Below are 26680 nucleotides of genomic sequence, written 5' to 3'. Positions count from 1 at the left end.
CCTATTATGATAAGCGGCGATTACTGAGAATATGCCGTCATGTTTCTGGTTAAATGGCCAAATAAAGATAAAATCAGAATTTATTAACCTTAACAAGTTTTGATGTAAATGCTTTAAAAGATTTTGTAATAAGTTGTTTTTATTTACATTCAAGCCTTCGATTAGTCTATTACTCCGACCTCTAATTTACTAAAATTACACGCATAATAATTAATAATTAACATGTACTTACTTTATTTATACAATATAATATTATTTTTCTAATGATTTTAGATTCTAGGATACAAAAAATATTTTTTACAATAAAATATACCCGGACTCCATTTATTTTTGTCGTTTCCATTCCTTTATATATTTTTTATTTGCCCTGACTCCGGTCAACGACACCTTGTTTTTTAAAAAGGTGTGTTTTCAGAATAGCACACATCGAAGTCTAATACATTATACTATTAAAATTTAGCGAAATGCTGTCAGAATTGGCGCCAATTTTGAGTAGTTTAACTTTAGGGGTTCACTCTCGATTGATTTCGCCGTAGTGGAGTAAATAAACCTTGATTCTAAAGCTAATTCATTAGCAAGGAGGCAAGCTGCAAAGACACCGCCTGCGCTTTGAAATCACCGCCCTTAGGTCTCTGAGGCCTTTGTTTGGTGAGTGAGTGAACGAATCCACAATGAGCCCATTACAGCTGTGAGCAGCTTTGTGAGTTATTTAGTGCTTCCCGTCGGGAATCAGGGGCCGCGCCCGTTACAAAGCTAAAGTTAAAGACTTTAGAATTAACGTTCCAGAATATTTATCACAGTATAGAGCAACGGAGTTTAAGTAATTGAATATCACGGTAAAGGAAAACACCATGAGGAAACTCTGCATGCCTGAGAGTTCTCTATGAGTGAAGTCTGCGAATGCGCACTTGGCAAGCGCGATAGGCTATGGCTATTCTAACTCTAGAGGAGACTAGTTCTTTGTAGTGGTCCGGTTATAAGTTGATCATGATGATTTTTGTCTTTGGCAACAGAAACTTCTTAACCGGCAGATGCAGGTTTTTAATCAAGTACCTACCTAATCACCTACATTGTAGATAAAGAGCTCGCGAAAGCCAGACCTTCGTTATAGGGTTCCGTACTTACCTTACAAGGAAAAAGGAACCCTTTTAGGAAAGTTTCTCTGCGTATTATCTAGTCTACCCAACACAAGGGGGAACGATCAGCGACTATGATTTGGATAGTGGTGGCTTTGGGAGGTCACATACTGTGTAAAAAATCTTACGTCAAAGTAGTTATAAAATAAAGTCTAATTTTTATATTTTTTTTTTCAGAATAGTATACTTAATAAAAAAAATAGACTTTTACTTTGACGTAAGATTTTTTACGCCTTTGTTACCTGTTATCTCCTAAAGCCACCATAATCCAAACTTCATAGTCGTTGATCGTTCCTACCTGTGTTGGGATACTGGGGACAATGCGGATAGAAACTTTCAGCTTTTATAAAATAACGAAGGTCTGGCCCTTGCGGGCTCCTAGTCCATTGTCTATATTTGATGAAAATCTATCGTTTAATTTTACTGGAATGTGATTAGAATCGCAGAGCATTGTACAACTAAATCTAAACTTGCGAAACATTTTTGTCGTGAGCGAAAATAACATCGAGCGGGTATCGAAACAGAATCTATGGAAAACATTCAAACAAAACCATAAAGCGCTATAATACCATAGGCTATAGAGTTGTCAAGGCGAGGGATTTAAATATCGCTTAGGTAAATTGACTTACGGTATTCAACCTTATTTTGATACAAATAAAAGTCTTTTTCAATTGACTTGGTGTTAGAATGATATTATTAAACATTCGTGACTCCTTAGGCTGTAGAGTCTAGACTTGGAACAATATGGGGTTTTTGTTGGGATTATGTGCATTGTTATGGTTTGTTTGTCTTGGATGGGAAAGGATTTTTGTGCTTTTTAGGGTTCAGTGTCTCCAAAGAAAAATGAAACCTTATAGGATTACTTCGTTGTCTGTCTGTCTTTCAAGCCCCGTCAAGGGAATCAAAACCTCTACTTCCTGTTGTTCTATAATCGTAGGGTAGGCAGCAAAGTCTTATAATATAGCACAAATACTTTTAATACGGGTACCTTCAAGTCAAGAGTGAATAGGCAACTTCTAGGCAAGCGCGCTCCATCTTAGGCTGCATCATCAGTCATCAATTGATAGCAGGTCTGATTGCAGCCAAGCGCTAGTCTATAAATTAAAAAAAAGTACTATAGGTACCACAAAGGTCTTGATAGACAATGCGGTGATCCTATAATTTTTTTGTTTTTGGAGATACGGAACCCTAAAAATGAAAGATTGAGGTAAATTCCAAAATGTAATTTGGCTAAATTGGCAATTTGTGTGCTCAATTACAAGCACAAAGTGCTGGCACGTCAATTAAATAACGCTATTCCACGTTTCACGCTCAATTAAATACGTACCTTCACAGTTTGTGAGGTTGTTTGTAAAGACTGATGAACTGTGCTGAACACCGCTATGTTAAGCATCATCCAAACCTGCGTGACTAAACGAGTGCGAAGCGGGAACGGCTGCCGCGCGGCGGTCGCCTCCCACGATATTCTAATGGCGCCATGCACACCTACGCAACTACTACGCGATTCGACCACGTCTGCAGAGTGGGATGCACGCGTCTAGTAATCAGCAATAATGCACTATAAAATACTAGCTGATGCCCGCAACTTCCTTAGCGTGGATATAGGTTTTTAAAACTCCCGTGGGAACTCTCCAATTTTCCGGGATAAAAAGTAGCTTATGTGTTAATCCATGGTATAATCTGCCTCCATTCTAAATTTCAGCCAAATCTGTCCAGTAGTTTTTGCGTGAAATAGTAAAAAACATACCTACACTCATAATCACATAAATACACACAAACTTTCGCCTTTATAATATTAGTATGATAAGATACGATTCGTATTGTAGTCGCGTAGGTGTGGATTGTGCACATATTATTATTATAGATTAGCGTCGTGGATGCTCCCGCGTGGCATCCCGCATGGTGCAGAACGCGCAGGTGTGTCTGTAGCTTTACTCGTTTAACTTTGATGGATTTGATCATTTTGGTGGATCGGAAAGCGTTACAAATTCACTAAATATTATTATCATCTATCTCCATTTTAGAAGAACTGTTTGAAAGAATTGTAGGAACTAAGAAGATACTTAACTAGTATATTAGAGTTTTTGGTTTCTATTTTTAGCACAAATCTTCAAAGATTAAAGGGTAAAAATAGAACAATTTTTTGAGTTGCGTGGCTTTCGTATCTTCAAGTTAGGTTAGGACACAGACACACACACACACAAACTTACACACACACAAAGGAAAGAAACCGATCAAAATCAGATCAAGCGAATCGGCCTCACACACGAAGGGTTCAGTACGAGGAATGTTGTAAAAAAAAATATAACTTGCCATTTTTAGGGTTCCGTACCTTTAAAGGAAATATGGAACCGTTAAAGGATCACTTTGTTATCTGTCTGTCTGTCTGTCCGTCTGTCGTGTCTGCCGTGAAAACCTGTAGGGTAGGTACTTCCCGTTGCCCTAGAATCATGAAATTTGGGCAGGTAGTAGGTCTTATAGCACAAGTAAAGTTCGGAAAAATCCGAAAACGTACATACATGTAGGTAACATGGGTACATAAAATTCTTAAAATGATTTTTAATAATTTCGCCGAACCAATGGTAGATGCTTTTGACGATTCAAAAGTACTTGTAACAGTCTAATTGAAAAAAAATATTTTGAATTTGAATTCTGAATTTAATGGGGTTTTTCGAAAACTTTTTAGAGTACTTTTTATAAAGAGTTTGGAAAGGGCACTCTCCAATGATCCGCGTGACCACACGGAAGCCAAATGAAGCAGCCGACAGTTGTATGAGCTCCTGTCACTCCGCTCCGCCCGACCGCCATGATGCGGGTAGCCGAAAATGTTACACGATATTATTTTTACCAAACGCCATGGGTATTTTAAACAAAGTAACCACCAAGATGAGCCTTGATAGCCTAGTGGTTGAGATGTCTGCCTCGTCTTTGGAGGGTTCGATCCCGGGCACGCACCTCGCACTTTTCCGAGTAACTTTTCGGTAAAGGAAAATATCGTCAGAAAACCTCCAACATAAACTGTTCTCATTCCGAGATGAGACCCTATACCCCTTTCAAGTTAGCCCGCTTTCCATTTTGGACTGCATCATCACTTATCACCAAGTGAGCTTGCAGTCATGGACTAACTTGTATCTGGATAAAAAAAGACCTGCGCTCAATTATAGTGGGCTGGTGATTGATCATAATGATTTACAGATACTTAGACAAATTGTAGTCTGTTTATAAGCCACTCATAGCACTAGCTTATATTGGACTAGATCATCAGTGTAGTGGTCCCAATGCCCCATAATGCACAATTTCGCATAATAAAGATGTTTTCACACGCTCATTACTCCGATCGATAGAGATAACTAGTGTACGTGTTTAGAGGCATAATGCTCTCGCCCCGGGCGCACGATAGGTCAAGCTGCGATCCGAGAGGTCCCAGGTTCGACGACCGTGCTCTCAGCCACTTTGCTTACAATGGCCGGGAATGCACACTTGCACAGCTATAGTTGCACTAATGCATGTGGGATCTATACAGTTAAGTATAAATTGTTGGAATTTGTTGCTCGAGTAGTTTATTATTTGAAGGCGAACAAAACAGTATGATTACTAATCACTTCTGATCAAAATGTGTACTTATAAGAACTTTTTTCTTAAATCCGAATTTTTGAGCTTAATGGATAAAAATCTGAACTTATTTATAAGCAAAACGGCCTAAAACTTTGGAGGAGTAAAAGCTGACTGACTGACTGATCTATCAACGCACAGCTCAAACTACTGGACGGATCAGGCTGTTTGACATGCAGGTGGCTTTTATGACGTAGATATACGTTAAAAAAAAAGATTCCGACGAATTGAGAACCTTCTCCTTTTTTGAAGTTTTTAAAAAAGGATTTTGGAAAAGGGGTAAGGGGGTAAAATAGGGGTTTGGAATTTGCGTAGTCCACGCGGACGAAGTTGCAAGCTTAAGCTAGTTATTACATAATAATCCAAAGCCTAGAACTGTACTAAAATTGTGTCCAAAATTCAGGATTTCAATCACTGAATAGTTAAGATACAAACTTGAACTCATGTTCAAGCATAGAGACTTAAAACTATGCTAAAATTGAGTCCAAGTTTGTCATTTTGAACTGATAAAAATGGTATTGAACATTAAAGTAGTCTGAGAGGAGCTTCTTGCTCAGTTGTGGACAGAGTTTGTCACGGAATATACTGCCATGAAACGCCTGCCTTTATAAATAAACTACTTAATTAAGTATTTATTTAGATTTGTTATCAGTAGGTATAATAAGCGATTTAGGAATACCTATCTTATTCGAAGACCTAAAGAATTCATACAAAAACAAAAGAGACTTTGGCTTGAAGATGTATTATCTCATGCCACGCGGGAGATCGTGTCTTGCGATCGTACGGCTTACTACGAGTTCGCACTTCTCGACAACGGTTATAGATTTCGAATATCGAAACTATGTGCCTCGTACTAACTATGTGTTTTCACTATGTAGTTGTTTGCCCAACAAAAGGAGTGTATTATTATCATGAACCCTGATAACATGTATATGGGCTATCGGTAGAGCCCTTACATCATCCTGAGTGACAACAACTTATACATTTTTTGGGGGGGAAATATCAATGTGGCAGTGCAGTAGTGTTTTAATTTTTTTTTAATTATTTCTTGTACTCAAGCTCGGCTGAGATCTGTTTTCGGTGATCAATGCACAGTTATCGTACGTACGTGTTCAGATTAGACTTCTTCTTTTGCGCGCATTAATTATTCTTGAACTCTATCAACGTTATCGAAATGTTTAAACTTGTACTAAAGGTACGGAATAAAAGTAAAATAAAATAAAGTTAGGTGCTTTATTTTGAATGAATGATGGTATCTAATTAACTTCTGCTAATTGGATAAGATTAAAAATTTTAACAAACAAAAAACAAATTAGTTATGTGCCATTTATTTTAAAACTTTTAAAAAGGTGCTCCGGATTTAAAAGGGTATGAGTATTGTATGGAGAGAGCTATGCTTCGAGTTACTCTACGTGATCAAATCAGAAATGAGGAGATCCGTAGGAGAAACAGTGTAACCAACACAGCCCAACATGTGGCGAACCTGAAGTGGCAATGGGCAGGGCACATAGTTCGAAAAACCGATAGACAATTGCGTACCTATAAAGGTGCTCAGCGAGTGGCGAAGCTTAAGTAGCAATGGGCTGGGCACATACTCGTAGTTCGAAAAACCAATAAACGTTACGGACCTCAAGTGTTGCAATGGCGCCTCGCACCAGAAAGCGCAGCGTTGGAAGACCCCCTGACTAGGTGGTCGGACGACATCAGGCGGGTCGCAGGCAGCCGCTGGATGGCGGCGGCGCAAGACTGTGGCGTGTGAAAGTGCCTATAAGAAACCTATGTCCAGCCGTGGACGTCTATCTGTTGTTGATGAGGACCATGATTATGATGATGAGTATTGTACTTATCCTCCTTTTTCATGGATGTGTTAAATGTGTGTCAGTACAGTACACTCAGAACACCCATAAAGTAGGGTTCCATAGCCATGCTAGTAAAAAAAACGCATCGTAAAACCATCATCATCATCAGCTCATACAATGAGTAAAATATCCCGCGAACTTATTTCATAAGTCATAAAAATCCAAAGTTTCTAACCACTCACATTGGTTCTGTATAGCTATTGTATGGTAATTTGCATGAATTTTATCTGTTTGTACAAAAGTAGACACTCGAGATAAAAGATTATAAAAGTCGGCCAACTTGTTTGGGTTTTATGAATGTATAATTTCCAATTCATTTTTGTTGAATTATGAGAAAGAACATGTGCCCATCTCAATGTATACCTACTACTTCTTTGTCTCTACCTTTGGAATAATTTTATATCAAAAAGTATGAAGGACTTGTACTCAGTGTAAAGTTTAGTGTTGTTTGTACTCACTATAAAAAAGTGTGTATCAGCAAGAGACACCAGTCTCCTATTCGGGAAGCCCGAGCTTCGATCCCGAGCGCGTATCTCTAACTTTTAGTCAAATGCTTTAGCAATCGTATGAACAGTCGTACTTTGTAAGTAGATAATTTAAGCACAATTATTAAAAAATATAACAAAAGCTAAGATTTCACGGCGCGTAAACAGCATGGATGCATGATTGGGCAGCAAATCATCGGAAAGATTACAACGCACGGGAACTCGGCTGCTGTCGGTTCTGTGATACGGAAGCATCCGAATTTAGTAACTTGAGATCGTCTTGCATTTATTTGTGACGATTCAGACCACCGAAGTAGAGAATCGCGATAAAAATATTATAAAATCGGTCAAGTGCGAGTCAGACTCGCGCACTGAGCGTCCTCGGGTAATTTTTCCGACATTTTGCACGTTAAATCAAACACTATTATGCATAAAAATAAATAAAAATCTGTTTTAAAATATACAGGTAAAGCCCTTTCATATGATACCCCATTTGGTATAGTTATCTTGCTTTGAAAATTGAAACACATTTTAATTTTTTTTAATGACAAATTTACAAATTCACGGTTTTCAGATTTATTCCTTTACTTGTGCTATAAGACCGACCTACCTGCCAAATTTCATGATTGTAGGTCAAAGGGAAGTGCCCAGTCATCGAAGTGGAAAGTCATCGAACGTAAAACAAAGGATTTTAGAAAAAGAATAAGAATAAGAATATATTTAAATATAAACAATTTAGTTTACAGCCAGTTCCAACAGATCTTATAAGGGTTCCGTACCTCAGAAGGAAAAACGGAACCCTTATCTCCACCCACCGCGCACTTGTGCTAAGAGTAGGTACGACAATAGTGCAACGGGTGGGGTTCGAACCGGCGACTTTCGAATTTCAGTCCACCGTTGAACTATTGAGGCTCTATAAGGCTGGATTTTTACAAAATTTCCTCGGGAGCGAAGCCGTGGTCGATCGCTAGTCTTCAATATACTCACCTGGTGTGTGTAATAAGTGTATGTGTGTGTGTTATCTCGATGGTGGGCCGCGCGCTGAGACGGATGTGAAGAGTACAGCTTTAATGAGGGTGTATGCGACACTGCTAATTGCTTTGTTTGCTCCTGGACTATGTACCTACCTACTTACAGTAGAGCAAATGAGATCCATCTTATTCATTTACAAACATACCTAATATAAGGCAAAGAGTGAAAAACAGTGAAGGCAGACAGACAACGAAGTGATCCTATAAGGATTCCTTTTTATTTTCTACTAGCCGAGCCGATGCCCGCGACTTCGCCCGCGTGGATTTAGGTTTGTCGAAATCCCGTGGGAACTTTTTGATTTTCCGGGATAAAAAGTAGCCTATGTGCTAATCCAGGATATTATCTATATCCATTCCAAATTTCAGCCAAATTCGTCCTGTGGTTTTTGCGTGAAGGAGTAACAATCATACACACACACACACACACACACACACACACATACAAACTTTCGCCTTTATAATATTGTGATGTATAGTGTGATGGAGATACGGGAAACGGAACGGAAGATGATCCTGAAAACAGAACTATAACAAACCGTAATCATTTGTTACATCTGCAAACAGTACTATGACAAAACTTAATACTTTGTACATCTGAGAACATCAAATTACAAAATGATAAAAAATAATCCAAAAAAGAAAAAAATCAAAAATTTTCTTAAGCTTTTGTCCGTTCACTTCGTTTTTTTTAATTCTTGTATTATGTTATTTGATTTAGTGACCATTGTCAACAAAAGTCAGGTTCCACCGAGATTTGAACTCGGATCGCTGGATTCAAAGTCCAGAGTGCTAACCATTACACCATGGAACCGCTGAAACATAGCGCTACTTTTATCTATCTCATATTATGTGCTAGCTGACATCGCGCCTGATCTGTTCTGACATTAACCGCCTCACCGGACTATATTCCTCATTACTGCAAGTCGTGATCCCTTTCCATTAATCCTATAATGGTAGGTGTTCTCTTGGGATAATATTGTGGTGGGTTCCCAGATCCTTACGGGTCGCATATAACTCGACTAAAGAGCACGAGATTTCGACTCTTAGGTTAATTATTTACAGTTATCAGATGTTGGTGATAAAAACCGGGATAAATCTCTTTTATAATAATATTAGTGTGATAGCTAGACTATAGTGGCCATACCATGTGCCCCAGTGCATTGGCCCAACATTGGCCCACTGGCTACGCTGGCCCAACGTTGAATACTCAAGCGTGAAGCTCTTTAACCGCATTAATTAGTAAAGCACTTGAATCACGCGCCTAATATTTGTTTTTTTCTTCAGATCTCAACGAATTGAACTTTTGTAATTGAACACGGGCTTTGATAATGAATTCAACGAGGCAATTCTAAGCACGTGCCTAATGTTGGGTTTACACAAGAGACTGATTCTACCGCCTATGGTTTACAGTTTACACTTTGGAACAAACTGTGAACAAATAGCAGAATTTCTCTTAGCTAAGCTTCAAGATTTTCGTTTTGGTGACATTTTGTTTGGTTTTAAAAGGCGTACGTACATGTGGAAATCCGTTCTTGTGTGCTAGTTCAAAAGATAATTTTTTAGCTATGTGATTTTTATCTACAAGTAAAGCATATTTTTCAAAAAATAAATAAATTTAAAGGTCTCCTGAAAACTTGTGATTTTCAGCATAGCGGAATTTTCATGCTCAGCGACGTTATGCAAGAATATGCTCGCCTACTTCACAGGCAACCTGGCTGATTTTGTTGTTATAAGTGCTTCTTCTCATCTGAGCGAATTAGGAACCTAATTAAAGTTGACACAATGAGGAGTGCTTAGGCCATAGTCTGCCACGCTTGCCCGTGCGGATTGGCAGACTTCACACACCTTTAAGAATATTACTGAGAACTCCAGGCATGCAGATTTCCTCATGATGTTTTCCTTCACCATTAAATCGAGGGATATTTCACTGCTTAAAACGCATATAATTTCGAAATGTTAATGGTGTGTGCCCGGGATCGAATCCCCGACCTCTTGAATAGAAGGCCGACGTCTTAACCACTAGGCTATCACCTATAAACATATCGTTTTGTGCTCAATAAACATATTGCCTCAACACTCGACAAAGCCCATTCAGGTATGATTTTAACTCCCCCATTCCCCAAACAGCCTCTCGATCACGTTCTGGACAAACCGGTGAATGACTGAATGAGTGAACGATGACTGAATGGGTTTGAAGTTTGAACCTTTGAGCACTCAATAGGATATCCTTTTGCATTCATTTACGCCCTTTGATTCCATACGGCACGAGTTAAATGCGGCTTTTGTTTTTATGCAAATTATAGCGGGAAGTTGACATTTTTATTATGATTATCTATGAATGGGTAAATACCTGCCTAACTCTTGATTTAGATTCCATGTTACATAACGGTAAGTGTGATCTTCTATGGCCAAATTCTGAAAACTGTTATTGTTAAGTTCAGGGACCGAATTACCTGTATAATATTTTTTATAGCGTTACCAAAGTATCGTTATGTCAAAAAGTATCGATAAAAATAACAGCTACTATCATAAATTAGGTAAATACCATTAGAAAGTAACAATATTTATAAAGTAATTAATTATACAACTGTATCTAATGGTGCCATTAATGAAGAGATAAATCGATATTTAAATTCGTTTTAAACGACTTAAAAAAAAGGGGGAGGTTCTCAATTCGTCGGATATAGCATATTATAGTACAGTGGGGCCACTAAAAATTGTGAAATAAAAAATTTTCAAAAGAAAAATAAAACCGACTTCAAAAACTACAAGTACTAAAAAGTAAAAAATATTTTTTGTTTCTACACGTGTAATGTATGTGTGAAGTCGGGCGAGCTTCACACTTGGATTTCTAGTTTCTTTTATTATGTTCGCTCGACTTCATGTATACATTACAAGTGTAGAAACAAAAATTTTTTTTACTTTTTAGTGCTTGTGGTTTTTGAAGTCGGTTTTATTGTTCTTTTGAAAATTTTAGATCTACAACAACAAATAATAATATAATTATCGGCGTAATACGTTGTATGGAAAAGTATTAATTTAATTAATGTATAATATCGTTGTGTCAAACGAAGCAGGGATCAATAGTTCTGTAGGTATTTATTAAGAAGCAATTTCCATTTGAATAACTAATAAGTAAGCAGTTAAGTAATTAATATTATATTGCAGTGCATCGGACGTACCTAGTTGTGTAGTAAATGTCGGCCGACAAACAGAACTCGTCGCTCCACTTCGATTCCCAGGGAGTCGTAATTCGCGACATTTTATCCCATACTCATAAAACCTTGCATTTACATACACTGGGGAATACAGTAATGCATATTGTATGATACTTGTATGGAGTGCTGGATGCTATCGCTTTGATTTTTTTATTGCTATTGTACTCGGTTTACTGTATTGTAAACCTTGATACAACGGTTCGGATGAACCTATCATATTGAAATTATCATCATTTCAACCTATCGACGGCCCACTACTGAACACGGGTGTCCTCTCAGAGTGAGGAGCTTAGGCCATAGCCTACCATGCATGGCCAAAAGCAGATTGCCAGAGTTTACACCTTTGAGATCATAATGGAGGACTCTCAAAAATTTTCTTACCAACAATTTAACCTATGGATTGTCGGATTTCAGTTTGTTTTTTAGGGGTGAACGCAATCTCAAAGACAAATAATTAAAAATCAAAAGTGCAATCAAAGGAAAATTTAAAAAAAAATTAGCGTTTCTTCACAGGCTCTCTCTTTTTGTGGTGACTCTACGACCAATTCTATTAGTATTAGATCATAGACCTATATCGTATTTCGAAGAAAATGTTATTTAAGTATTACTTGTTTATTTATATGTAGTTGGCATAACTTTAAAAGCTCGGCTTGTATACAGGCGTGAGCCAACTTAGTCACAAATTAGAGTTGGAAACTTTATTTAAACTTCGTAATTTAAAGTCTGATTGTTATCTTAATAAGACGACCATAAAACACCTCAGACACTATAAATTTAAGGGACAAAAGGTGTGAGAAAAACCTGTTTAAAGGGGATAAAGAGAATGGTTTCATTTTACCGGTTTTATTCCAAAGTTATGTCACATTAAAAGCACCTTTATAAGAAAGTATAGAGCCTTCTTTCTCACATATTGCAGTACATTGTACTTTAACATTGCGATGTCCCTTGGCAGAGCTTTTTTTGGTGAAAAATTACTTGCTGAAGACCAGAGCAACCTCAAATACTCTATCTCTTTTATACACACGGAAAACTCTTACGTACGAACGAGGCAGTAATAATTCCAATACGGTTGTAGCGCCATTTTAGTCTACGACACTCTCTTGGTGGAAAAGGTTGTGTATTTTAACGATACGTAAAAGTTTTATGCGTGTTTTGAAAAGTGTGTACAGTGAAAAGTGACGAGCAAAGTGCAAAGATGTATAACAAGTGAAGTGAAAGTGTCTGTGATTGTCACTTTTGAGGAATTGCGTCTTTTGGAGTATGGGTGGATGTTTATAGGAAGTACTGGTAAGCTCTACTACCTACTTAAATATTTATTGTATTTTGGTGAAGCATGGGTGAAGCATTTTGAATGCAGATGGTATAGTTTGTATTCGACCATCTAGGATTAATGTCATTATTATCCCTCGAAAATTCCTACCATTACATGATCCATACTTCCATATATTATAAACTATACTAAAGTGTATCTGTCTGTCTGTTAGCTTTTCACGCTAAGCCGATTTTGATGGTTATAGAGATAGCTTGCATCTCAGGAATAAATACAAGCTACATTTGTTCCCGGAATTTTAAAGAGTTTCCACGGAATTTTCAATAAAACCTAATACCATCTGAATGAAGTCATTGGCATCACCTATTTGGTACAGAGAATAGAGATACTTAGCTTGCGTCCCGTATACAGATAGGCTACTTTTTATCCCAGAAAATATAAGAGTACCCCTACGATTTCAAAATAAAGTTAAAGAGCACTAAAACCCGACTACTACCCGCTAACTGCCGATAAATAGCGATAGATTTAGTAAAATTGCTTTTCTGTCGCTCGGTGTATTTTAACATTGTATTATATATTTTATATTTATGAACTTAGAACTTTTTCCTCATTTGATATCCCACTCGATACAATAGCAATAAAAATTTTTGGAGACCTCCACTTTTTTGGATGTAACATCCGTCAGGCAATTTTTTCGTATGAAATGTAGCCTATGTCACCCGCACCATAAAAATGAATTGATTGACACCTTATTCACCAAAATCGATCCATTAATTTAGGCGTTACGGTAGAACACGCGGAATCTGATACATTCATACATAGACTGCTAAGATCATAACCCTTTCTTTTGGTTTTGCCGTAGTCGGGTAAAAACATAAATCCACGATGAATTCGCGGGCATCATCTAGTGATTAATAGAAAGAGATCACGACCCTCAACAATGAGGAATACGACAGAGAGACAAAGAGAGAAGCACTCACTAAATAGAGAGTTTTATTCACGATTTAAACAGCGATTTCACGATCCGATAGGTTCCTACGATGCCGCATAAAAACTCAATTATGGGTAAAATTTTAAACACCTGCCTTACATTTCAGGTTTGTGCATACTGTGTTTCTTCATCTTTATTACAACTATCATCGATAAAAAATCAATCAAGTGCGAGTCAGAGTCGCACCGAAGGGTTCCGTGCCATTATCTTACAAGATAATACTACTACCTACTTTTAATTTGCATGGCGGCCATATTGAAATTGGTCTTGGTTATTGGAAATATACACTCTGTTAAAATTTCAACTCTTTATCTATTAAGGTTCATGAGATACAGCCTGCTGAAAGACGAACGGACAAATGGACGAACAGCGGAGACTTAGTTATAGGATCCCGTTGGAACACTTCGGTTACAGAACCCTGAAAACAAAATGATAGCTTTACGAAATATAAGTACTTACTTAAGCAATTTACATTTAAATAGAGATCTATTGTATGAAACCTGCTCATGATAGACTCGTCTATAGAATTCGATTATTCTCTAAAAAATCGTCTTTTGTAATTTCGAACAATTAACTAGTATTAACTAGTTCTATATCTAGGAACTAGGTAATTCCTAGATATAGAACGCGACAGCTCCAGATGGCAAGCGGGGTATGAGGCGGGGGGACAGCCCGCACACCCGAGCTATCCCGCACCGGGTTACTACGGGAGCTATGCGGGTGTGTGGGGCGTCACCACACCGATTGCCATCTCCACCTGTCGTGTTATAGGTGCCTACTTAGTTTATCTATTTAAAATTAATGGCGGAAAAACAAGAGTTCCACGGGATTTAAAAAGTCCCTTTTTTGTTAGTTAATAATAAAGAAAAGAATTTATAAGTTTATTTTCTAGATGCCGCCGAGTATAATGCTTGTATCGGTGGAGTGATCTCGTAGGCCTACGTCTTAGATGGTATCTTAGAAAAGACATCAACGCGCGCGAGTTTACTACTTACGTAAAAGAAAGATGCCTATTAGGAAAGATAATGAATATAATATAAACCAATACCTAAGTATATTACTTGAATTTAATTTAATTATATAATAATATAGAATTGATATTTTCTGCAGCAAGCTTTTATTCGAAGCGAAAATGTTTATTTATTTATTTGTGCGACTAGGCCTAGACGCACTCTAGGCCTCATCATTGCTTTACCTATATCGTCACACGCAAGTCTATCTTGCAATAAAAAAAATTATATATTATTTTCTGTCATCACACGCTCAGCGTGTTACGAAATTAATTTTGCAAGCGCAACTTTAAAGTTCCATGACTTTTTCATTTGATATAGTATCTTAATGATTGTTTCATATATTTGGTACGTTTATTTTATTTTTTATGACTAATTCATTTAAAAAAAAATGGAAACTTCTTCACTAGGAATATAGACACTCGGCAACCGGAACGTGTGAGAAAGCACTAACGCTATGGATTAGCCATATGGAACATAATACATATGTATTTCTTGAGAAATACTACAATAATACGCTGTCCAGCACAGAATCTAAAAAAAAGTGCCCGTTTCAAATTTGAACTGATAGCGTTTCAATACTAATAAACATTGTACAAGTGTAAATTAAAAATTTATAACACCCCCAACGATCCAAAGTATCTGAGTTTTCCAAAACATCATTTTCAAATAAATAATTATGTATTTAGGCAACGTCCATCTTGACAGCTTGACATTTGTCTATTGACATAATATTATGAACCTAACGGTTATCTAACCTTCTTTTCTACAAGAAAACTAGAAAAGAGCTGATAACTCTTAAACGGCTGAACCAATTTTTTTAGATTATAGCTAAGAACACTCTCGATCAAGCCACCTTTCAAACAAAAAAAAACTAAATTAAAATCGGTTCATTCGTTTAGGCGCTACGATGCCACAGACAGATACACAGATACACAGACACACAGACACACAGATACACAGATACACACGTCAAACTTATAACACCCCTCTTTTTGGATCGGGGGTTAAAAATGACCGACAGGTGACAACGTTTGTGTACCTACCTACCTAAAATTACATTTATATTAGGTATCGTATATAATTTGGTCGTCTTTTATTCAAACAAAAAGTCTCTTTTACTCCGAAATCTATATGAAGACATGAAAATGTCACAAACATCGATAAAACGCATTAACATACTAAAATATGCGCTCTCATATCATTTGATAGCGACGCACTTATTACGAGGGAATAAAGTTCAAAATGAATTACGTAATTTAAACAGGCCTTGAGGTATTCGATTTGATGTTATGCGCAATGAAATTTGAGACTTAATAGCCTTTATTTATTGTCGAGTTTCGAATGGTGTAGATTGTGACTGGCGATAACAGCATAGTGAGAACCTCTAGTATATAGTAAAATCGTGGTGTTGTTTTGCCATGGAAACTTGTGAGAAATCGATTTGTGTGTTCGTACTTCGAGCTTCGTGAACTCAGTTACACCTGCAGGGATTTCTTCTTTTTATGATATTCAAAAGTTTCAATTAACTACCATGTACCCTAAGCGGAATTTACATTACGAAATTAGTGGCACGAAATTAGTTTCACGACATTAATTTCATTATCCATTGCATGTGTAAATGTCTAATTTCATAATGCATTACGAAATTAGATGTTTACACATGCAATTGATAATGAAATAATGTCGTGAAACTAATTTCGTGCCACTAATTTTGTGATGTAAATTCCGCTTTACGCAATATTAGGGGTTAGAAGAGCTATGGTTAGAGCTAAGGGCTCTTCTTTCTTTGACTGCATTATTGTTTACCATCAAATGAGTTTCATATAAAATTATATATGCATTCATATTTACCTATAAATACTACTAAATAGAAAGATAATATTATGGGTATTGCGCGAACTAGGTACCTTGTACCTACTCCACAACCTGTGTACCTAACTACCTAGTAGTAGAATAGTAGTAGTACAAACCATGTACAAACCTTTGCCACTTATCGCACTAAAGGTCCCTTAGTGAAGATTGCTATCCATACTAATATTATAAATGCGAAAGTGTCTGCTACGTTTTCACAGCCCAATTGCTGAACCAATTTTAATGTTTGGTACAGACTTGGGAAACATCCCGGGAAAGGACATAGGCTACTTTTTATCCCGGAAAATCAAAGAGTTCCTACGGGATTTAAAAAAACCGAAATCCACGCGGGCGAAGCCGCGGGCATCCTCTAGTAAGCAATAAGGGCGACTTTGCTACAGTTATATTATTAGTAAGTATACATATAATGTAAATCACTCACGATAGTTTAAAGTATTAAAATTATGTTCGTTTTTAGTTTATTTGTGCTTTTGCTGTATTGTGTGATTTGTGTATAAAGACTTCCCATCTTTCTATCTGTCTATTGCAAACAAGCGCTTAGGTTCCTGTCATCCAATAAAGTAATAACCAATCAGTTTATATAAGGTAGCATGTGTAATGTATATGTTACGGGCAATTTGATAAGTCCGGGCACTATTAATAATGGCCGGTCTGTATTAATAATGCCCGACTCAATTGGGCAATATGATTAAAACAGCATGATTAATCAGTTTTCCCGACCATTATGAATAATGCCCACCCTGTCTTGGGCAAAGTAATAAAATAGGTGAACTGTAGTGTTTTTGTTTATTAAATGAAAGAACCTAAACTAACCCAACCTTTTTTTTCATCCTCATGGATTCCACCGTGCTCGGGGAGGCGAGGTGGTTATGTCAGACTCTTACCAACTAAAACCCCACGGCTTACCGTCTCAATCGTTGTTGCTGGGCACAGGGATACGAACGTATTCAACTGCGACCCAGCTAATGGCGCCCGCCAAGGCAGGCCCAGCTCTGGGACTAAAAGGGGCCCCAACACCGTTTGCCAGAAACAAGGGCTTGCCTTCCAACTCGAGAACCTACTCTACCGCGGGTAATAGACTCCCCGTGTCTATTACCCGGAGGCCTTACTCAAGGGGGCAAGCGACGGTCGTGTGCAGCTCGCCTGCGACCGATTCTCTTGCGGTGCAGGGGATGAGAGCTTTAGGCTTCCTCTCTCAGCCGCTCCGCTGCGTCATTACTTCCTCGCTGAAGGAGACCATCGCTTGCCAGGCCCTTTCTCTGTCCACCATGGATTTAGTCACGGCGGGCACTCAGCCAGCGTATGTTGTGCTGTGTCTGAGACACAACTGCACTGGTGGCATTCCTCTGTGGGCTCTCTTCGCGCCACCCTGCACAGGTATCTTCCAAAGCACCCGTGCCCCGTAAAAACCAGTACAAGGTGGAACGTGAGTGCTCCATGGTTCCTCTTCGTCCAATCCTCGAGGATGGGATGGATAGCTTCGATAATCTTATGACCAGCAGTGGGTGACTCGAGTCTCCTCTGCCAATGGAAGAGGAGCTAACCTAACCTAAGGCCCTCCCCCCGCACGTACGCGCCCCTGCCAACGGCCGCGCTCCAATTTATCACATTGCCCGGCTACAAGTAGGGAATTATTCATACTGCCCGGTCCAAGTGATAAATTCAAGCTATCTCAAACACTGATTTATTACATGGACCACGGACCGTCGGGCATTATTAATAATGGTCGGCCAAAGTGATAAATTAATCACTTTGCCCATCGCTCTTGGGCATTATTAATAATGGCCGGTCCTTATTAATAATGCCCAGTTAATCACGTTGCCCGTAACATATATACTCGTAGGTGTAGATTCGATAAGGCTGATAAAGGCAAGTCTCAATAATACCATTTCACTCGCCGCCAGGTCGTTGACCCCGACAACTTTTTGTCTGTCTGTTCGACAACATTTTCCAACGTACAGGGTTGCCATGTACAGTTTTAAAATTACATACTCCTGAATATGTTTCTCTGTATGGTTCCACAGTCAAACAAATTCCTCATATTATGTTTGCGGGCATCGTTAATAGGCCCCGTTGGCATCCTTCAGGTACGGAAGCATAAAAATTGACATATTCTGATGAAATTAGAGGCACACCGTTCTAATTGTACCTAGCTACTCGTAAAAGAGAAAACGCTTGGTACGTGGTTAAGTAAATATTACCTTCACTTGAACTCATCCATGTAGATACCTAGTTAGCTGCCAAATAGGAATACTCATTGCTCTTGTTACTAAACTAATTTTTTGAAATAAATACCAAATTAGCGCCAAATCGCCTGTCTCAAAATTGTGTTTTTTTAAAATACAGCTCTGTTATCGACATTAATTCTGACTCTTTGTATCTAGGTTTCGGGAAAAGATTTCGAAAAAAGACGGACGGGCGGACAACGGACAGGATAGGTAACATGAACAAGGGCGAATATTCTAAAACTGATCAACTTGAAAATTGTAAAAACTATTATTCATATTATAAAAATAAATAAATAAACTATTTTAGAATGTACAAGTAAAGCCCTTTCACATGATACCCTAGGTATTAGTAATCTTACTTTGAAACTTGAAAATACTAATTATTTGTACAAAACATTTTTTTTTTGTGATGTAACCCCCAAATTCACGGTTTTCGGATTCCTTTACTTGTGCTTTAAAACCTAACATGTTTTGCACATTTAACATATTTGGATTCTAGGTCAACGGGAAGTAAAAACTAAAACCCTCCATTAGGTGTTCCATTAAAAATTGCCTCCATTTCGAAAGCAAGTGTAAATTAAAAATTTATAACAATTCACTTGTCGGGGGGACAAGTGAAGGTTACAGTAACTAGAAAAGAGCTGTTAACTTTTACACGGCTGAACCGATTTTCTTGGATTATAGCTAAGAACACTCTCGATAAAGCCACCTTTCAAACAAAAAAAACTAAACTAAAATCGGTTCATTACTTTAGCAGCTACGATGCCACAGACAGATACACAGATATACACACGTCAAACGTATAACACGGTTAAAAAAAAGGGCTTACTCTATTTTTAATGGTCGTGGTATTTAATTTTCGATTATACCAAAAACAATGGATAACCCTAATAAATCAGTTGTCAAGAAACTTAATACACTTTTTAGGGTACCGCACCCGTAGGGTACCAAGCAACGGGGCCCGTTTTTTGGCAGCGCGGCGGGCTGGATCTCATGATAATTATAGGTAGTTGTCAGTGTGTATTGTCGCTATAACGAAAATAACGAAATTTTAAAATTAGCCGCCGCCGCGACGTGCAAATTAAATAAAAAAAAAAGTACAAATAGTGTTATACTTGCACGATGGTACGGTACCCTTCGTACGCGAGTCCGACTCGCACTTGACCGTTTTTTTTAACCCTGCGTTTTAATTAACATGAGTAAATGCCCGCGGCGATTTTGTTCTCAGTTATAAAGAACAAAGGCTTTGATTACCAACTGGGGTTATAGAGACTCCATTTAGAAAATAAAAACCGACCAAGTGCGAGTTGGATTCGCGCACCGATGGTTCCGTGCTTTGAAAGGATACGTGTAATTAGTTTGTTGCTGAAATTATCTTCAATTGCAGTTGTAAGATAATATGATACGAGTAGGTTTATACCTACAAAATAACTTTTTTCAGATTTTTACCTTTATTTGTACTTACTGTGACATCTTGGTATTTATTTACGTGACTCAACGGGAAGTATCTACCTACAGTACTTGATTTATTTGCGAAATAAATGGCCGAATTTGGAAACTTGAAGTTTGTTTTTTTAGCTCCTGAGATCTTAGATAGCCTAGTCTTGACAGACAGATAGACGGACAGCGAAGTTATCCTATAAGGGTTCCTTTAATCCTTTTGAGATACGGAACGGAACCCAAAAAATATTATGGTCTATTAACTTATCAAAAGGAATTTCTGCTCAATCAAATTGATGAATTTCAAGGAAATTTTAAAAAATGCTTTTAGCTTAGTCGGTGGTGGTAAATCGTGAAACTATAGATTAATAATTATCCTAAAAATAATAAAATTTTGTAATTAAAGGTCGTAAAAGTGGCTTTATTGGCTTTAATGCCTTTAATATCTCCAGCAAACTGGTTGGCACCACCCACGGGATCAATTGGTAACTAAATAAACTACTTTAGTAGGTACAGGCTGTTAAAGAGTCTTTTCATAATTGAAACACAACGCGCGTTTTATAATAATTATAAGTATTATTCGCGCGTTTTTTATAGAAATAGAAAGAGTTTATTCGAATAAACCTTTACAACTACTTTTGAATCGTCATATACATCCAACACTGGTTCAAAATGCTATCAAAATAGGGGTAAATTGACCCCGACAACCCCTTACAAATCGAAAAACGCAAGCGTGTTTTAAATTCACTCGAGTTCCCGGTATGAAATGCCCTTCCGGCATCAGTTTTCTGCTCCAATTTTGATAGGAGTACCTCAAGTCAAGAGTGAAGAGGCATCTTCTAGGTAAGCGCGCTCCATCTTAGGCTGCAACGTCACTTGCCAGCAGGTCTGATTGTAGCCAAGCGCTAGTCTATAAAAAAAACGTTGAGTCACGCTGGCAGTGTGAATGAGCCCTCACTCTAACGGGATCAGCAGCCAGCACTAATGCACGCTAAACTGCACTCCACTCAAGCTGTGAATGAAAGTACTATATGTTTGAACTGTGCTAAGCTGGGCTAGCTAAATGAACTAATCGATAGTTCCAACAGAAAGCTTTTGCTATCAATCTATTCATTCATGTTTTAGAGGCTGGGTGCTTTTCCAATTTGTAAGCTCCATTCATTGATCCATAATTTCCACATGAGTAGATATGCTTATACTAACTAGGTATATAAGCCGGTGTTTGATAACTAGTCAAATCAGTATCTCTTTATCAAACGTCAAAACACGCGCTTACCTACTATGCGAGCTTCTATGAAATACTGGCATGTGACGTCACAATTATATAATTATATTAATAATTTAAAATGGTTATTACACTTAAAATTAACAAAGGACGTGGATTTTACGTACTTTGGAAGACCCCCCTATTTAATACGACAGTGTGTCTGTATGTATGTTTGTATGCTGTCTTTCCATCCACTTGACCCATTTTGACGATATAACTTGCATTCCGGATACGGACATTGACTAGTTTATACTCTGGAAAATCATAGTTTTTAAAACTGTAATGTCCCGCGGACGAACACTTCAGAGGGGGCACTCATAGAAATAATTAGTAATTACGGATCTCAAAAATCTACAAGTCTACCCGTTTGTTTTGTAGCGATCTAATGTAATGTTTGTACATATAATATAGATGGTGCCTCTGTGATTTTATTTAATCCAAGCATCCATTTGAAATGCATAATTTAAATATCTAGTCGTTCGTAACACCAGCACCCATCGACATAATTTAAACGATACCCAAAGAAATATTCAAAAGTCATGATGGAAGTTGCTCCATCATCCCCACATTAACATAGATCTACCACTTTAATATCCTGACCTACTAATTATATACTGTTCAGGATAGGTGTCGAACAAGCTCGAATAACAACTAATGTTGTTTAAAGCACTTTATTATAACTACTGTACAGAATTGAGAATAGGTAACATGGTGGACGCACAGGCCGCGCGTAGCTGTCTATCTGACCGCATTTCGAATGTCGGGGTTCTCATTTTAACACTTTATACGCGTCACGTCACTCGACACATATATCTAGGTATACACACATCCTAGCGGCGCGAACATCCTCCCGGCCCTTGAAAGATCCTTTCAAGAGAAAGAAGTTGGCAACAGGCAGATCCGTTAAGGGCCCGTCGCACAATGCCCTGAGCGGTGGAGATGTCTGCAACGCGGGGCACGCCATCAGCGCCGGGATGCAGTTGTGTCACTCTGCCAAGGCGCCAGCAGAGCGAAGGCGCGCTTGGCTCCTTCAGCAAAACTAGGTCGTGTACCTTCAATGTGGCACACCTTGTACGCCACTTCGTGCGCTGTTGTAGTTCGGCCACATAAACGTTAGCCCATCGTTTCCAAAAGTGCTGGTGCGCCTGCTCCAGCCGTTGAAATCGGTCGAGTCGGTTGGTGTTGATTTCTAGTAGAGGTGGACTCGGCAAGGACATGAGTGGCCTGCCAATCAGAAAGTGCCCGGGTGTGAGACACTGGAGATCATTGGGGGAAGGACTGAGAGGACAGAGGGGCCGGCTGTTGAGGATTGACTCAACCTGTGCAAACAATGAAGATAATTCCTCGAAAGTTAAGTTGGATGTGCACATTACTCTTTTTGGATGAAATTTGGTTGCCTTTGTGCCGGCCTCCCACAAACCACTGAAGTTAAGAGCGTATACGAGGGAGAACTCAAACTCAATATTCTGTTTGGATACAAAGTTTTGTACAGAGTCTTGAAACTCCCCAGATTTTAGACGATCACGCTCGTTATGAAATAAAATCTTAGTTAGATGACTATCAGCATATAATAAAATTGGACATTTTTTGTCGCAATTAAAATCGGACATAGAAAGACGGCCACCTACGCGGAGTATACCCTTTGCATCAATAACGGTGTCCAATGAAGACAGAAGTGAACTTGCTTTAAACTGCTTATTGCTAGACAAAAGTGTCAATTCGTTTGCAAAAGACTGACCTTGTGAAATCTTCACTGGAGCACACATAGAATTATCAAGTTCGGAAGATTGCAATAGACCAGTCAACCTATTTTTGGACTTTCTTACGTTATTGATACATCGAAGCACCCAGGCATAAATGCGTTGTAAAATAGGAAATCTTGAAATTCTAGTTAAATCAAAGAAAGGTTCCTGGGCCTCCACTGCGAGTGCTTTGATTTCAGGTAGGTTTTTAATTCTATGTTCTTGTGCGGGCCAAGACGCTTCTGGTTCTAAAAGGTAAGTTGGTCCATGCCCCCATAACTTACATTGATTCACGCAAGAGGGCTGCACACCACGTATAACTAAATAAGCTGGGTTCTGCGATGTAGGGGCATGGGAATTAAGTTCAGAAATTTCAGTGATAGTCAATTTACTGGTTAGTTTTAGAAGAACTGGATGATGAGGCAGATAAAATGAAGATTCTGATAGGGGTTTGTCGTATACAGATAAATGCTTAAGGTCTGCATACTCCCTCATGAATTCTACATATGATTGCTTGAGTAAAGGCTGTTTACTGAAGCGCCCTTCAAGGTTAAAAATACTTCTTCCTGCCAATGCATAAGAATTCCCTAAACAATCCTTGTCACAACGAAGCGGGATTTTTACGCAAAAATGGCCATCATCACAGCGGTAAGTGTTTTGGAGAAAATGCTGTTCGCAAAGATGCTCCTCTTCTTTATAGATGGTCTTAGTGGGCACTTTCTCAAGTTCCCAATAATTTGTAATTTCGTTAGATAAATCTGAGTCGCAACTAACAAAGTTGCAAGAAGTTTCTTGAGCAGGATTAGATTTATGTGCCTTTATACTAGGGCCTATAGGACCAGCTATTAGCCATCCTAACTTGGAGCTACGCAAAATAGGGTAGGGCTCACCAAGAGAATGCTGTTCAGTGCCAATGATACACCAGAACAGCTCTGCGCCCAGAATAACATCAATGTCAGAGGGAATGTTAAATGTTGGATCCGCCAGCTGAAAATTGGAAATATTCAATCTTGTAATATCGAAGGTAATCTTAGGCAGTTGACCTGTAAGCTTAGGTAAAACTAAACAAGATATAGTCGTATTGAAAGAGGAATGTTTTGATTTAATGTGGACTAAACATCGTTCTGATAAAACATTTAGTTTGGTGTCACCGATACCAATGATCTTGGTACCGATTTTTTGAGAAGGTAAGCCAAGACTTTGTTTGACAGCTGTGGTCAAGAATGAGGACTGGCTTCCGCTGTCAAGAAGAGCACGCACTGTGACCTTTTCATTAGTGGTCGGATTAAACAAATCAACTAGTGCGGTGCATAGTAGAACTTCAGTCACCGACGTGGATGACATGGTAACAGTCTCTAGTGCTGGTTCTTCTTCACTTTCGGAGACGTTAACGTGGATCAGGGAATTGTGCCGTTGGTTACAGGTCTTACAGCCACCACCAGGCAGGCGGCACTGGTCCACGGTGTGATCCTTGCGGAGGCAATTCCGGCAAAGATTTAGAGAAGATACGAGTGCAGATCTATCTTCTGGAGATTTATTCTTGAAGGTCAAGCACTCGTAAATACGATGTTTACCTTTACAAACTGGACAGACAAAATTAACTTTAGATTTAGAAGGTGAACTGGTCGCTGAGAAGGATTTAGTAAACTCCCTTTTACCCTTTGGTGAGGGTTCTATGGAACTGCGACGTTTACTTTTAATTGTTTCAAATACATCTGCCCTATTTTTTAGAAATTGGAAGAAATCATCTAGTGTAGGGATGTCCTTCAATGAGCTTCTGCTTTCTTCCCACTTCAAACTTGTGGTGGGGTCTAGCTTTTGGGAAATAAGAAAAATTATAAGCATGTCCCAACTTTCAGTAGGCAACCCTAATGTGTGAAGGGCACGCAAGTTTTTAGTGACATGGTCTATAATAAAACGAAAAGATTTTTCGGTTTCGCGAACCGTATCTACACTGAGCAAAGCCTTTAAGTGATTATTTATCAATTGGCGCTTATTATCATAACGCTCGCAGAGAAGCTGCCATGCCTTACTATAATTTTTATCACTTACTTCCAAATTACTTATCACGCGGGCGGCCTCTCCTTCTAGGTATGAATTCAAATAATAAAACTTGTGTATATCTTTTATTCTAGTATTATCATGGACTAGAGACACAAAGGTGTCCTTAAATTCCAGCCATTTGTAATAAGAACCATCAAAGTTTGAAATTTTAATAGTTGGTAACTTAAAACCCAACAACCCGTCGCATTCGTCGTGATCATGACAAGAATGCGATGAATTATTTTGTTTCTTTGGAGTAGAATTCGTATCAATTAATTGCTGGGCAGTCGCGATGCAATAGCAAAAGTCTTGCTCAATAGTTTCGCGAATATTTAATTCCGCGTCTAGGTTTTCTACATTAAGAACCTCTATTTGCGTTTGTAGCTCATCGAAATCCGTAAACAATGTTTCAAATCGACTTAATTTAATTGATAATTTGCTGACTTCGACTGGCGAAATCGACTTGCAACTAGACAAAACGTCTAAGTTATTTTTAAACTTAGTGAGTCGGCCTTTAAATGAGCTACGTTTCGCTGTTAATTCTCTTAGGTTAGTATCAAGACTCTGTTCGCTTAGCGACATTTTAATTAAGTAGTGTTACTGTGTTATTAATAAAATATAAAAATGGTAGGTACGATACGCTCCTATACTTCGATGCGTTGACTCGAGCCGGCCGGTGAGAGGCAGGCTCGCGGCTACGATCAAGGTCGCACGATGCAAATTCAGCCGCTGCAAGCGCGCTTGTAGATGCACCGTACGCGTAGACGTTGTTCGAAAGGAAGCGCTGAATCGCTGAAATTGATATGACGCAACACTGTAGTCGTAACTCGTAAACAATAAAATAAGTAGGTAGATAGAATTGAGTTTTAGGTTTAATTTACTTATAATTGCGTTAATGTTTGCATGTAAATAGCAATTTAAATAAAGAATGAGTAAAATGGATCTAAGCCTTGCAAATGAGGCGTAAAACAAAATAAGTAAGTAGTTACTTAGGTATATTTTAACAAGTTTGGCATTTAACTGTTGTTTTAAACCAAATAAAATTTAAAGATAGGTGCTTATTAGGTTCGTAAGCAAAGAAGACCATAAATAAATTATTATTTAGGTATGAAGGCGCTTACGAAAGGCACTAGGTAGGTAATTATAGATGTTCAGTGTTCACAGTTGGAACTTAATTGTTATTATTAGGAAAATAAGTTTCAAAGGCAGTGCTTATTAGCTTCGTAAGCAAAGAAGTCCTAAAATAAATGTTTATTTAGGTATAGGCACTCACGAAAAGCACTAAGTAGGTAATTATAGATTACCTACAGTTTGGATTAACTTAATTGTTATTTTAAGGCAAATAAGTTTTAAAGACAGTGCTTATTAGCTTCGTAAGCAAAGAAGTCCTAAAATAAATGTTTATTTAGGTAAAGGCACTTACGAAAGCACTAGGTTGGTAAGTACAGATTACCCACAGTTCACAGTTTGGAT

At 38.2% G+C, this 26680-nt stretch overlaps 2 protein-coding genes and 1 non-coding gene across 4 annotated transcripts in view; 1 reads left to right on the top strand and 2 right to left on the bottom strand.

Annotated features, from left to right (window-relative positions):
- Positions 1-8539: 8539 nt before the first annotated feature.
- LOC123873703 lies at positions 8540-26465 on the bottom strand. 2 transcript variants are annotated; one of them, XM_045918691.1, is made up of 4 exons: positions 22250-26465; positions 21422-21426; positions 21143-21146; positions 8540-8562 (listed from the first exon to the last, which is right to left on the bottom strand). In XM_045918691.1, exon 1 carries the CDS (start codon positions 25787-25789, stop codon positions 22253-22255), a length of 3537 nt encoding a protein of 1178 aa, XP_045774647.1. In that variant the 5' UTR covers positions 25790-26465; the 3' UTR covers positions 8540-8562; positions 21143-21146; positions 21422-21426; positions 22250-22252. The 2 variants fall into 2 exon arrangements, with proteins under 2 accessions (XP_045774647.1, XP_045774649.1); XM_045918693.1 differs by lacking the exons at positions 8540-8562; positions 21143-21146; positions 21422-21426 and having other exon boundaries at positions 22333-22646; positions 24055-26465.
- Trnaq-uug lies at positions 8863-8934 on the bottom strand. The gene has a single exon. It is a non-coding gene; the product is annotated as a tRNA-Gln (tRNA).
- Positions 12443-26680, top strand: part of LOC123873705 — a 55012-nt gene continuing 40774 nt past the window's right edge. The window contains exon 1 of the mRNA XM_045918696.1: positions 12443-12628. The gene's annotated coding sequence lies outside the window, so the exon portion shown is untranslated. The remainder of the gene's footprint in view (positions 12629-26680) is intronic.

This window comes from Maniola jurtina, chromosome 17 (genome assembly GCF_905333055.1).
Source record: "Maniola jurtina chromosome 17, ilManJurt1.1, whole genome shotgun sequence".
NCBI classification, from domain to species: domain Eukaryota; kingdom Metazoa; phylum Arthropoda; class Insecta; order Lepidoptera; family Nymphalidae; genus Maniola; species Maniola jurtina.
The sequence above is the reverse complement of the archived record's forward strand: the minus strand, read 5'-3'. Positions and strand labels throughout refer to the sequence as shown.